The sequence below is a fragment of the Polyodon spathula genome, chromosome 25 (genome assembly GCF_017654505.1).
Source record: "Polyodon spathula isolate WHYD16114869_AA chromosome 25, ASM1765450v1, whole genome shotgun sequence".
NCBI lineage: Eukaryota > Metazoa > Chordata > Actinopteri > Acipenseriformes > Polyodontidae > Polyodon > Polyodon spathula.
Window position 1 is genome coordinate 8,735,966 of NC_054558.1, and position 13,339 is coordinate 8,749,304.

The following is a 13,339-nucleotide window of genomic DNA, read 5'->3' on the forward strand; positions in this document are numbered from 1 at the left end:
GACCAATGCAAATTCAGCTTTTAATCAGGACGTGTATGATAGTGGGATCAGACAAATTGGGGGGGGGGGGGGGGGACAATCCTTAACAAATAGAAACCAAACATTTGAATGTACAATTTTACATTTGATGATTGCAGCTTCTAAATTACAAATGTGACCAGGCTGCTCCTTTGGGACACATCTCCCTCTATTGTTAGAACTAGGTATTTATCTTTAATTATAACCTTTTGTGAACCCGTCTGTACAGGACACTACACACAATGAGAAGCACTCCTGGCACATAGCACATCGCAACAGTATCTGCAGGTACTCCCTCATGGTAAAGCTGCATTTACAAGCCTCACAATATAGGTCCCATCCCAATAAGAATGAAAGTGCAAGAGACACAGCCACGCTAAAACCAGTTCACACTAGAGGAAGCACAGAGTCCTCAAGGCCTTGTATCTTGTAATCTGCACACTGTGTGTTTTTAAGGGTTTAGTCCAAAGCCATGGCTGGCTCACCAATCTCCAGATCTCGACACTTGGAGTTGACCAGCTCCCTTCTGATCTCTGCAGATATAGAGGGGTGTGTGTGCACCTTCAGCAGCTCCAGCAGAGCCCCCTTCTGCTCGGAGGACAGGTCCTCCTTGTAGCGCTGTGCTAAGGTCAGCAGGCTCTGGTGCCACAGCACGGGCAGCTCGCGCTTGTCGCTACGGAAACGCAGGAAGTGGAAGACCAGGGCGTCGATCACGCGGAAGGGGAGCGCGTACTTCTTGTCGATCATGAGCCGCAGGAAGATGCTGTTGGCTCCGTTGTAATCCATCTCAGCCACCTTCAGCATCGCTGCGCTGGGGGAGGGAGGAGAGGGAGGGGGTTACAGAGGGGCTGCCCAGACAGAAAGACAACAGACAGGGTGCACTGGATAAATCATCTGCAGCAATGCTTCAAAGTTTAAAAAAAAATAAAAAATTATTACACACAACTACAATGCGTGAAAAGATGGTTTAGTTAAAAAAAAAAAAAAAAAAAAAATTATAAAAAATGACGTGAAGCTGAGGGGGCTGTCCGGTCACGTACCTGCAGTGCAGCACCGGGATGGAGCACTTTGTGAGGATGCTGCCAATGATCACAGCCTCGCGAAGGGTGCAGGTCCCAGACTCACATAGAGGGATCAGGATTCCTGCACAGGGGCAAGGCAGCAAGGCTCACTTATTAACACACATCACAACAACACCACAACAAACTGGGGCTGCACTTAGAAATACTAAAAGAAGCTTAACTCAAAAGACACTGAAAAACACTTTGGAGTCCAAGTGCCTGGCTGCTCAAACTGTGAAATGTTTACTTGTTACAGGGATGGAAATAAGACTAATGACCCATTTCTGCTTTTACAATGAGTTTAACAAGGCATACCTAAGCTTGTTGCCTAGATACTGGTGGCTAAGCCCATACTGAAACCTGAAATGGGTGAATGCAACAGGAGTCTTATTTCCCATCCCTGATTTATGTTCATAATAAGAGACGCACTACACAGGGTTAAATGTATTATAAAGAACAGATTGTCCTGATGAAGTTTCTTTTTTTTAACTTCAGAATTCCGTCCTCTGTGTTCTGTGTGCAGGATGGCACCTGTGCACAGGGGAAGACGTGTCGGAATTCTCCACGGACAGCGTGGTTTCTCGTGCGCTGCTCCTCACCTTTGAACCAGGCGCCGGGTTTGAAGAGCGCCTTCTTCAGCGCGCTGTACAAGTGGAAGTTGAGCCGCTTGTACTCCGCGATGTCGTCTCGGATGCGGGGCAGCAGCACCAGGTTGTAGAAGCGCTGGGCCATGCGCTCCTTCAGGTTGGAGGAGAAGATCCTGCAGGAAGAGGACAGCGGTTTATGCAGATGACTTCCAAGCAGGTCATAACACAAAACACACCCCTACATACCTGTCCTAAACCTCAGCTGAACACAACACCTATAACACAATATCCAATTCAAAATTCTCCCCAAAAAACAGACAAACCCCCAGCCCCCTGGGTCCAATGTGTAGCGCTGACCACATTTAAAGGGCCAGATGGGGCACAGCTGCAAAGTTTGAATCCACACAAACTTCAGCAACCAGCTTTCTATCTCTATCTCTATCTTGCACTGCAGGGTACAAGACAAAGAGCAACCCCTCCCCTCCCGTCCACAGTGCAGCTCTTTACCGGGTTGCCTGGTACATGGCAGCTGCAGACCAGCTCTCAGGATCAGTGATGTACAGAACCTGCTCCCAGTTGGACAGCGCCGGGATGATCTTGAACGCTTTGGGCAACTTCCCACTGCGGTATTTAGAAAGAACCTGAGAGAGAGAGAGAGAGAGAGAGAGAGAGAGAGAGAGAGAGAGAGAGAGAGAGAGAGAGAGAGAGAAAGAGTTAGACTGCACCTCTTGCATGGGTGGAATGGGTTTGCTGGTCAGTCTCTAGGCTTATGTACTTACAAACAAGTAATTCCTAATGCAGACTCTTTATTAAAATCCACTGTAAAAACACCACTGAAGAAATGCATGTGGTAGCGATATAATATATAATCAGGGGTGTGCAATTCATATCGCCCGACCCCCGGGACAGGATTTGCTGTTATGCTTTGCCCGTTGGACAAGTGGTTTATTTATGTATTTTTCCAGTGTTCGTTCTGTTGCTAGGAAACCACTCTGGGTATATTTCTAGAGAGCCACGCAAGTTTCTGAAAACTGAACTGCAGAAGTACCTACACACCAACATTTAAAAAAGTCCCACCCCTATCACTTCTGATTGGCTAGCTGAGGAAAAAAGCTGATCTTCTATTGGTTACAAAGAAACCCAGAAACGACTGCCAAGATAGCCTCTGGCTACCTCAAACTTATTACAGTGGCAACAAATTACTTCAATTGAAGTCACTTTTAGTGAATTAAACTGGATTCAAATTCAAATTACTGTGTCTGAAATACCAAATCGCAATTCCTTTGAAAGGACGGGAATTGGAAATTGACTTTAAAATGAAATTGAAAAGCAGGAATTGACCCCAACCCTGATCTCTACACTTAGGGAGTTGAATGTACTTCTTTCCAGTTACTCATTACAAACCACCCCGCCTCACCTCTTTCACCCCTTTGTACACCTCCAGCACTCTGGGGTCCAGCTGTGGCATCGGCACCCCCGACACCTCGGACATCATCGTCTCTACCTCCGTCTGTTTCTCTGTGATCTTCTCCATGATGATGTCAGCCAGCGTCTGTCTGCCAGGAGAGGAGGGGCAGGGGAGCAGATAAGATCCCCGCTCGCAATGCATTTGAATCCGTTTCCAGGCTTCCCTGCTAGCTTAAAGGTGTTCAAATCCACTTTCTTATCCCTTGTTAGCTCTAGCAACTGTAGGCTGGTGGGATAACAGGGATGGAAATAAGATTCCTATTGCATAGCAGTTTGATTCATTCTTGGTTTTACTACGAGACACTGTGGCCAACCAAGCTCATAGCAAAACCTGGAGTGGGTGAAACTGCTATGCAACAGGAGTCTTATTTTCATCTCTGGAATACCAGCTGCAGCCAGTACACCTTGCTTTGTAAAATGCTTGGAGGTTTTCCTCATTGCTCTATACAAAATGCATACACAGGTGAGAGCCAGTGTTGGAAAGTCACAGCCTAACTATAGCTGGCCACACAAGATTACAGGGGGTTCTATGGGCTTCAGCTTGTGGTGCGGGCGAGTCTGGATCAGTACCTGAGAGGCGGGTTCTTGTTCATGAACATCTCGATGGCCTTCTCATCCTCCATGTCGACCTGCACCGCTGCACCCCCACACCCCTCCTCCTCCTCCTCCTCCTCCTCTCTGCCAGCATGTGACCCCAGGCAGGGCCAATCATCCTCCGAGTCAGAGTCCCGGGGCCCAGAACCTGTCAACACACAAGAACATGCCGGGTCAGAACCAGGACATGCAGGCACAGCCCGTACAGCAGATCTGGGGTACAATACAATTATTCAACGACACATTTATCTGTTATTCGATCACTAGTATTTGACCACTTTTGGTGACCCTATTTGTCTGAAAAGAATGATGTAGTATGTTTATATATGTACCTGCGATTACTGATCGATTGTTTAGAGTACATGTTAATGAGTTTAGAATACAAAGAATATTTTCGCTGCAGGGTCCGAGCACTCAGCGTCCTTCTCTCTTACCCAGGACTGTGGTCTGGGTTTTTTTCCTCTCCGTCTTGCTCCCGGTCCCGTACTCCGCTTCCAGTTCCTCCTGCTGGATCCTGGCCTGTTCCAGGATCTTGCGGGACAACTTCTCGTTGACGTACCGGTCCTCTCCCTCCTCCCGGTGATCGCGGCTCTTCACCCGGCCGCTCGGCCTCACTGCGCCGCCCTGCAGTATCTGATCAGCCAGCGGCATACCCTTCATATTCTTCTGCTCCCCTCTGTCTCCCCCGCCTCTGGATTTCTTCAATTTCGGCATGTTTCAGATCGGTGCGCTTGGATCTGCGGTCTGTTAGTGTTTACACGTTTGAATCTCCTGTGTTAGGCTCACAACACACATGGGGTGTAAACGTGGAGCAAAACAGACATGCGCATAAGAAACTTCCGCTGTTGTGCCACAGATCCCTAAATATCGTTGGCTAGAGTTCGAGATGCGCATTTGGAGAAATGTTACTTTGCCCCTCACAAGCATGGCGACGTGTATTGTATTTCATTTTTTGTTGTTGTTTTTTTTATTTTTACAAGAAATAAGCTGTAATATAAAATGCTTATCTAACATGCATTTATTATTTATTATTAGTATTATTATTATTATTATTATTATTTAATCCTATGGGGTCGGTTTGTTTTTGCTTAGAGGTGATGTCATTTCCGCTGTGCCAGTCGTCTGAAATGTTTTTTTTTCCACGCAGGAAGCGTCTTGTTTGAAGTTGGATTTTGAGGCGCGATGGGAGTCACTTGGTAAGAACTGCTGCTTTAAACGCCGTAGAAAATAAAACGGGTCGAGGAACAGCCTGCAAAAAACCCGTCGGGCTGTTACTGTTAGTGTGCGTTATTGTACTGTAGCAGGGAAGTGTGATTACACGAACAGACACTCACTACTCCATGTGACATTCTGTACTACAAATGTGCAAATTGCACAGGTGCTGATTCGACGTGTTATTAATCGAGCATATCTGTTCTGTTATAAAAAGCGAATAGTTTATTTTTCTTGTGTGAGAGCTTTCAAGGCAGGGTCAGTTCAAGATGAATTCGTTCATACAGTCTAGTCTGTAAGCCTGTAGCCTCGCCTGGAAGACGGATCTACAGACCGTGTCTGGGAGAACGCTGTGTGTGTGCATTTACAGTTTTCAGGGATGGATTAGATCTCCATTGCATAGCGGTCTGCGCAATTCCAGGCAAATCCCTTTTAATAAAGACACATTTTTGATGAAAATTGTAATTAGCAATATTCTATTAAAATGAGCTTCTCACAGTGGCAACAAATTACTTCAATTAAAGTCACTGTTGCTCAATTGAATTGGCTTCAATAATTATGCCTCTAACATATAAACTTCACTTGGAATTGGGGGTTGGTTTTAAAAAGGAATTGGAAATGGAATTCAAATTGATAAAGAGGAATGTACCCAGCCGTGTGTGTGTGTGTGTGTGTGTGTGTGTGTGTGTGTGTGTGTGTGTGTGAGGTGTGTGTCATTGTCTCTGTGTTCCGTGATCGCAGCGTGTCCCAGGTTCCGGTGGCGGAGGGGAAGAGCGTGCAGCAGACTGTGGAGATGCTGAACAGGAAGCTGGAGCAGCTGGGTGCCGTGAAGCAGGGCTACTTCTGTGTGGACTGCGAGACCTACCACGCAGGGGCCGTCGGCATTCCCGGTGAGAGATCGCTTCTGAGGAATGCTGCTGCACGGATGAGAGGGAATAATGCCGACACCTCCGATAGCACGGTTTCATCTCTCATACCCAGCGGGGCCAAACTGTGCTGTCATTGAAAGTTGTGATGAATTTCGTCCAGCTTCACTTTTTTGCATATAGGCACTGCTGCTTCCTGGGTCAGCTATACCTGACAATTACCGTGGAGCGCATACAGCTGCCTTTTACTACCCCTCTCCCAGGCAGCAGCTCGGCTGTGCCTGTGAAAAAGCAGTGGAAACGAGGCATGAGACCGAAACTGTTCACCTGAACCATGCATGATCGTCACATGCTGAATAAACGATTGTGAGTGGCAATCACAAGGTTTTTAAGCGTGCATTATCAGGGTGTGATAGAGTAATAGTGACACTGGCAGGCTGTGGAGAGGAAAAGCCCAGGTGAACCTTATTATGCTTGCAGCAAAACCTGGAATGCCTCAAGTAAGCGTCTTATTCAGGGATGGAAATAGGACTCGTATTGCACAGCAGCTTGATCCCTTCCTGGTTTTGTTAGGAGCTTGATAAGGCACAAGTGAGCTTGTTACCTGGACACTGTGGCTAATGAAGCTGACATTAAAACCTGGAATGAGTGAAAGTCCTATGCAATACAAATCTTATTTCCATTTCTTATTGTGTTTGAAATAATGTAATCAGCCTAGTTTGCAGTACATTGCTGTGTGCTGTGATGATCTCACACTCCATATTAGGCAGCAATGTAATAGATGGACACGGGTTTATGAATGGCGTAATGTCCCCTCTGCAGGCCAGCCCCCCAAGTTCCTGTACGTCATGCACAACTCGGAGGCTCCGCTCAGCTGCTTTGCTCTTTTTGAGAATGGACCCTGCCTGGTGGCCGACCCCAACTTCGACGTGCTGATGATCAAGCTGAAAAGCTACTTCCAGAACGCCAAGAGTAACAAGGTGGAGAGCCGAGGGGCACGCTACCAGTACTGCGACTTCCTGGTCAAGGTGGGCACTGCCACCATGGCGTCCAGCGCACGTGGTATTACCGTGGAGGTGAGAAAAAAAGAACGCTGCCCAGATTGCTGTCTCGCTCTTCTGCAGCCCCCCCCGCCCCTCAACCTCAAAGCTTATAATAATTTATTTAACATCACACTCCTGGTTCCTGATCATAGAAATAATCAGCCTAACTGAAGGTAGTTCTGAAATCCAGGACTGGGCGTGAGGCTAACATGAGTTCCAAGCCCGTCGTACTCCCTGCAACACGGATACCTGCCTGTCTTGCTTCGGCTCCGCTGCAGTGACGGCTGTCTGTTCTGTCCCTGTGCTTTTTTTTTTTTGTGCGACTCCTGCAGCTTCCCATGTCTCGTTTCTCATTGCAGGTGGAGTACTGCCCATGCGTCACAGCCAACGACTGCTGGAACCTGCTGATGGAGTTCATGCAGAGCTTCCTGCCCTCTCACGTGCCCGGCGTGCCGTCAGTGTTTGGCGTGAAGACAGACGGGGTGTACAGCCTCTCCGACACCATGGCACAGTACCTGGAGCTCTTCGGCAAGCTCCGGAAACAGCAGGCAGCAACGGGGAGCGGCATGCGCTGAGAGGGTACCAGGAGATTCTTTTGAGAGGAGACTCAGGATAGACGCTCTCTCTCTCCCTCTCTGTCTGTCTCTCTCTCTACTGCAGCTTCGATCGGACTGACCCTCGCTCTTCACCAGCTTACTGAGATAGTTTCTGTAGGTGACACCTGCAGTGCCAGGCTACGAGAAATCAGCCCTAAAAGTGACTTTGAAAGAATGTGTGTGTCAATAATTAACAAAGGAGTTCCAAGTTTACTCATAGTTTTAAACACTCTCTTATCGTAAAGATGTTCTGTTTCTGTAGTGCAGTGCCACTAGATGCTTTGTAATAATCTTAGAAACAAGAAGACCTGGTCAGTGCTGTTTGTGGAGTAAATCTACATTGTTTCCTCATTTATATGAGTGGATATTGAGTGATAATCCAGAAAAAAGAACTCATGTCAGGTGGGAGATGAGCTCAGCATCACCCAGGGGTTCCATGACTCTCAGGATTGACTGAGCAGCCCTAGTCATGTCAAGCAGATTCATGAGCAGGTCATTCCAGGGCATGCTGTGAACTTTTATCATTGAGTAAAGTATGTATTTTTATAACAGTGTGCATCGAGTCTCTATCCTGAATGGAAATTAGACTGCTATTGCAGCGCAGTCCATTCCTGGTTTTACTGTGAGTTTAGTAAGACACACCTGTGTGTGTTACCCATTCATTTAGTCTTTATTTCCAACCCTGCCCATCACACACACGTGTGGCTGTGTATTTTTTAAGTAGTAAATCATTTACTATACAGGATTCTAGTGTTGCGAGGCTTGGTTGTCCAATGGTTATAGAAACGGGCTCGATACTTCCTCCGACGACCTAAGGTTAAATTCCAGCTCAGCCACTGACTCGCTGTGTGTGACCCTGAGCAAGTCACTCAACCTCCTTGTGCTCCGTTACTTAAGATGAGACATGAGACAAACCGAGGTCATATTGTAAGTGACTCTGCAGAAGCAGTTGTTGATGCATAGTTCACCCCCAAGTTGTGGGATCATTAAGAAACCTATTTTACAGACTAAATTAATGATTAATTAATACTAAAAATAATTGCGCTCAGTGATTAAACGCGAGTCAGAATTGGACAATTACACCGTGGAAGGTCACTCGTTACAGAGACTATAATGTGTCTGTTACATGTATGCATAAACGTACAAACGACAACTCCCATCCCTTTTTTATTATCTGTTTACTTAGCAGACGCCTTTATCCAAGGCGATTTACAGAGACTAGGGTGTGTGAACTGTGCATCACCTGCAGAGTCACCTACGACAAAGTCTCACACAAAAGGACGGAGCACAAGGGGGTTAAGTGACTTACTCAAGGTCACACAATGAGTCAGTGGCAGAGCTAGGATTTGAACCAGGGACCTCCTGGTAACAAGCCCCTTTCTTTTACCACCGAAGAGCACACGCTTCAGTCATGTCCCAGGTATTAAAGGTAGTAGAACCTATGGAACTGGCTAACACACCCATGCTGGCTCTGCACATTGAAAGAGTTACTTATCACCTGCAACAGGTGGCTCACCTATTGCACTCTGCATCTGACCACAAACTGCAAAACAACTTCAACCACGCTCCACATGTGGGGCTTTTTTTCCCGTCTGTAAATTTTGTAACATCTGTTCAGAGGAGCCGCCAAATGACAGCAGAGGACAATTTAAAGAAGTGTCTCCCCCTGACTGGGTAAAGTTTTGGGTGACCGTCATGCAGTGCGTTCAGTGAGCTGCACAATACAAATCAGATAATTCTGCAACAGAATCTTGCTAGACCAAAAAAAAAAAAAAAAGACTCTAGAATTGCTCCTAATACCTATAGGAAAAAAAAGAATTTAGTGTGAGTGCTCAAGCTCCTGTTTTTATAATTGTAAACACAAACAATTAGGCTGGTAAAATGTATGTGTTAATTGCATAGCTCATGTGCCTACTGTAACTGTTTTATGCAATTATCAGTAACATATACAGTGTAATATATGAACATAATTTAACAAACGTACGGACATATACTACGCGCGGCACTATATTTGCTCTGCACCTGTGCCCCTCACTTAAATGCTGTGTAGCACAGCCTGTGTGGTCCTAGGGGCCCTAATACCTTATGCACATGAAGTGATCTTATACTGTGGCAGTCAAAGCAAATCTAACGACTGCAGAAATTCTATAGAAATATCACAGCGCATCGGACATCTTAGTAAAGGCAGGACTTGCACATTATGAATAAGTCATGGGGAGCAAAATGTTTTCAGACCAAAATAAAAAAAATAGCTTTAGAAAATCCTCTAAAATTAAAAAAGGTACCTTTACAAAAAACCACTGCCCATTTCTTACCTCCAGATTGCCCTGAGCAGAAACGTAAAACCTCTAGATCTGGCCAACAAGAACAAAATGAAACAACGGCGACAATCCGAGTAAAAGTTGTAGTGTTTAGGAACCACGTACCGTGACGCAGATTCATCTAAGGCCCCTTCCCACTGGCGCGCCTACCTGGGGTCTTGACTCCACTCAATCTTTGCTGACATATATGAGAAAAGTGTTTTTGTTGCTACATGACACAAGGGTTTTATTAATATATATATATATATATATATATATAGATATTATATATATATATATATACTATATCTATATAGATAGATATCTTGTTTTGTTTTTTTCAAGCCGTTTCGGCCAAAAGTCCTACAACATGTTTGTCTCTACTATAATGGACTGTACTGAAGAAGGGCTTCGCATTGAGTTAAACGGCGATGTCTCTTTAAAGAATTGCTTTGTCTGTGGAATACCTTATTTACCCTTTCCATCCAACCTAACTTACTTTCCGCGGCTGCGCAAAGTACGCACCCCCTCATTGTAAACCGACAGGACTGAGGAGCGCTTTGCTTACTCGCGTTTGTGAATAGAAACCCTCGCCAAGAAACACTTTCAAAGTTAAGCCGCACAGCTACGCCGGTCACTTAGGAATTTACCGCCGAATCAGAGAGAGGGCTCCCCTGCAGGAGACGCAGTCTGTTTTGTGAATAGGCCACTCATAGAGAAAGTAAGCGAGTGACGGGCTAACCACCAATAAGAGCTCAAGTCTGGCCAGCGATTGACGACCCTGTGGCCAATCAGCGAGCGGAGAAGGAGGACCCTCCGCGGTTCGGTTGTCTCGCGGTCGATGACAGCTCGCGCGTGCTGATGATGGCGGTAAATAAAAGCTGCCCAAAAAATTGTTTTTTTTTTTAAACAGAAATATTTTTTTAAATACCCCTCGCAGCGTTAAGTAGCGGGGAGCCGATACGCAGCCCTGCCTGTTATGACACGACTTTACAGCCTTTAAAAAAAGTTGAAAAGGTTTTTTTTTTTTCTTTTGGAGAATGAGAATTTTTTTTTTTTGAGTGACCTTCCCGTTGTTTCGGTCAGTGTTTGTAAAGTTTATTTGGAAGCACTAGTCAGTACCCCGCACGGTGCCAACGTTCGGTAGCACATTAATAGTATATAAGGAGCAAAAGCAACTGAAAAACGTAGATAAATAAACTTGTTAGGAAAAAAAACTATTCAAAAGCGCAATAGTTATGATTAAGTCGAATTTATTAAACGGTTTTGGCAAAAGGGTATGGAACTTACCTTCGACAAGTGTAAGTTGTTCACAATCAAACACGAGATAATGCCGCTTCCCACGAAGCCGTGTCGCACAGGGCACTGTTGGGTGCCAGCTTTCACGGAATACTTCTGTGCCATTTGATCCAAAACATCAACTCCATATTTTGTTGCGTTGTAAAACTTCATGGTCTCTGGTATTTTTTTTTTTCACTAGTCCCGATGCTAATCGATTGACCAAAGCAGCGCAGCTGGCAAGCAGACACCAGCATTCAAAATGTTGATTGAAAACAATAGACTGTCGGTCATTCCCACAGGCAGAGTAGAGACTAATCCGATTATAGCTAAACACATTGCGGACTGGTAAAAAAAATAAAAATAAAGTCGAATACCGTTCTATATAATCAAAATACAATTGTTTTTATGTGTGGCCATCAATGTGACTGCTCCCAGGGCTTTCAGGTATAATATCTCCTTATTTACCTCCAACATTCATTTCTTGCTTTGTGAGAATATTGAATACATATGGACAGAAAGGTACATGAACGTGCAGCCCCATATGTGTTACACGAGTGGAGGAAATTACATTTTTAAAACCAAAAACCGCCAAAATGACCGCGGAACCCCGAAGGGTCACAAATTACCTGTATCAGAAAGGTGACCAAATAGTAAATAACTATTCCCGACTTACCCCTTGGTTCCACAAAGAAAATTAAAGTTATTTTGGTATTCGGAGCTCCTCTTTGCTCTTGGTTAAACCAAGGTGCGGCGTAGTCGGTACTGCAACCCAAGCTACCAAAAGAAGGGAAACGTTGCATTAGAAAATATTACTTACCTCTTATAGCTTTGACAATTCTGGAGGAAATACCAGCTCTGATTAAGTGATGATCAGGACTAAACTTACCGAGGGACTGTTTAGTTACTTTAGTTTTAAAATTACTATTTAGCAGGGCAGGTTGGTGGCAAATAGCTCACACTGGAACATTTTAAAGTTTAGAATAGGCTATACATCAGTGTACTGTAAATATATTTGACTGTAGCTGGTCTTCTTTCACAATTCTCTCTCCATGATAATTCCTTAACAATCTAATATGGTAGCCACCGTTTTCACATGATCTCACATTCCCCCAGATGTTTACAAGGTTTAACATTGTAGAATTCAACAGTGCTACATGATGCCTGTTTAGAAGATTCATTAGATCAACAGATCATCAAATGACTCAAGCAGAAAAAAAAAAAAAGCATTTTCAATAACAATTCCAATCTAGCCACAAACAACATTTTCATTATAAATAACACATCTATTGGTAATGAGTCTATTAAAAGGTGATTTATTTATTTTTTTTTAACCTTGGGCATCAATGTTTGGAAAGGGTATGCATATATCAACACTGTCTTTCAGTACGTTTGGTGCTCAGTCATTTTATTGACTTAAATAAAACAACCCGTAAAGCTGACCTTCAAAAAGTAATAATTTCATCATGGCAAACCTTGAGAGTAAATCATGTCTGAAATGCATATTGCACAAACAGAAGGGCAATCAGATTATCTAATGTGTCCTATGTACTATTGCTTTAATGTACAGGACAACGCACGTGTAATGCATACAGCCAGAGCAACTTAGCAATATTACGGCTCGCTTACAGTTTTCAGATATTATTAATCTAAGCTAGATGTCAGATTCTAGCAAACTTCACTCCCTTTATGACAAATGTTTTGCATATCTAACATGGACGATCAATATGTTAGTCACTTGACAGGCCCATAAATGAATCCTTAGCTGTCAACCTCCCTATTGCTGCTCATGAAAATCTTCCTCACGCTACTGTGGATGATGTCTGCTTTAATCCAACAGGGAGAGGAAAATTAACCTGTTTTATACAGTGGCCCCCATCTGCCTTTACTTAAATCCTGAGTGGAAGGTTATATAGAGATGGCATTGCAAAAGTGGATACAGCATAAATATAACTAAAATGTCTTTAAAATATAATTTGTAGTAGAAGTAGAGTTCTGATATAGAAAGGATATGTGCAGTACACAAGTTCAAGAGATAACAATGTATACCATATTAGATCGTTTTCTGTTATGTTTCAAAAAGAATCGGTGGTAATGACCTGTAATATCAGTAGTCTTTTGGCTTGCTTCTACCTACCAGTGCTGGCAGAAATCTCTCCAATAGGCCAGGAAAAGACAAAACGTGGGCATTTATCAGGTTCATAAATGTAGCTTACCTACTTGACACTTGCCTCAAATAAGAAAACGAGCAATAGAAATGGTTAAGTGACTACAAACCCATAACGCCACCCTTACTCAGATCATCGACACAGTTGCC

General features: G+C 44.3%; 2 protein-coding genes across 2 annotated transcripts; one reads left to right on the forward strand and one right to left on the reverse strand.

The window, feature by feature from the left end:
* LOC121299946 (bystin-like) lies at positions 1–4,581 on the reverse strand. Its single transcript, XM_041228215.1, has 7 exons — positions 4,162–4,581; positions 3,704–3,875; positions 3,084–3,222; positions 2,174–2,307; positions 1,679–1,839; positions 1,059–1,161; positions 1–829 (listed from the first exon to the last, which is right to left on the reverse strand). Exons 1-7 carry the CDS (start codon positions 4,439–4,441, stop codon positions 478–480), a joined length of 1,341 nt encoding a protein of 446 aa, XP_041084149.1. The 5' UTR covers positions 4,442–4,581; the 3' UTR covers positions 1–477.
* Positions 3,924–8,132, forward strand: LOC121299949 (mediator of RNA polymerase II transcription subunit 20-like). The gene is made up of 5 exons (XM_041228218.1): positions 3,924–3,945; positions 4,875–4,923; positions 5,681–5,829; positions 6,628–6,881; positions 7,208–8,132. The coding sequence occupies exons 2-5, from the start codon at positions 4,910–4,912 to the stop codon at positions 7,421–7,423; spliced, it is 633 nt and encodes a 210-aa protein (XP_041084152.1). The 5' UTR covers positions 3,924–3,945; positions 4,875–4,909; the 3' UTR covers positions 7,424–8,132.
* The last annotated feature ends 5,207 nt before the right edge of the window (positions 8,133–13,339 follow it).